We start from the raw sequence: 892 nt of genomic DNA on the forward strand, positions 1-892 counted from the left end.
ACACACACACACACACACACACACACACACACACACACAGGGAGAGAGTCAGTCATGCACACATTTGCTACACATCCTAAGTGGGTGTCACTCTTGTAACAGGCCCAAATCTGACCGCTGCTCTGTGCTTGTGGCGGTGTCCCTGACCACAGTATTCTCACTCTCCTTCATCCCCAGTCTGAGCTGCATCACAGCACAGCATTTACAGACATTCAACAACAATCACACCATGCAAAATCACTATCATTTGGTGCTATTTTGGAAGGCTTGCAGGCTTTGTTAAAGGCAGCTACTGGACCATAAAAGGGTTAAGAAGGAATTTATGTGTCATCTCTACGATTCTGGTTTGCTGCTCGTGATCGTTTCAAAACCATTTACTGAGATTTAATAATGACATGATGTAACTCCAGTTTATTACACGGTCTCCACCATACATGAAGAATTCATTTGTCTCCCACACTGTAACATCATAATCTGCATGCCGGCGTCGTGTCAGAACTTTGTCATCTCATTATGTGTGATCTGTTTTGTCTGTGCAGCTAAACTGGAGGTGGAGACGGACTCTTTTGGAAGTCGTATTCGCATTAAAGGGGTGAAGACAGGATACTACATATGTATGAACAAGAGGGGGAAGCTGATTGGCAAGGTAATCTGGAATTCCTAGTTCTGTGGCTGCATGACTACAGCAACATCTTAAAGTTTGTTTGTTTTTTGGAAATGTTATTCCATATTTGCAGCTAATGCCGACACATTGTTGAGACACATTCAAAGTCAGAAGACATTTGATTTTGATTTTGTCTGAGCAAGCCCTCTCAAGGTTTCAAAGGGTATTTTGATCTTGAAATAAAGACAATGTTTCCGCTTCCTGGAAATTGGCCAACATACCTCAACC

General features: G+C 42.6%; 1 protein-coding gene across 1 annotated transcript in view; it reads left to right on the plus strand.

Annotated features, from left to right (window-relative positions):
* fgf8b (fibroblast growth factor 8b) overlaps positions 1–892 on the plus strand; it is a 4,393-nt gene that overhangs the window by 2,597 nt on the left and 904 nt on the right. Inside the window, exon 4 of the mRNA XM_032528077.1 lies at positions 540–646. Within this exon, the coding sequence (XP_032383968.1) occupies positions 540–646 (107 nt within the window). The remainder of the gene's footprint in view (positions 1–539; positions 647–892) is intronic.

Source organism: Etheostoma spectabile, chromosome 2 (genome assembly GCF_008692095.1).
Source record: "Etheostoma spectabile isolate EspeVRDwgs_2016 chromosome 2, UIUC_Espe_1.0, whole genome shotgun sequence".
Lineage (NCBI taxonomy): Eukaryota > Metazoa > Chordata > Actinopteri > Perciformes > Percidae > Etheostoma > Etheostoma spectabile.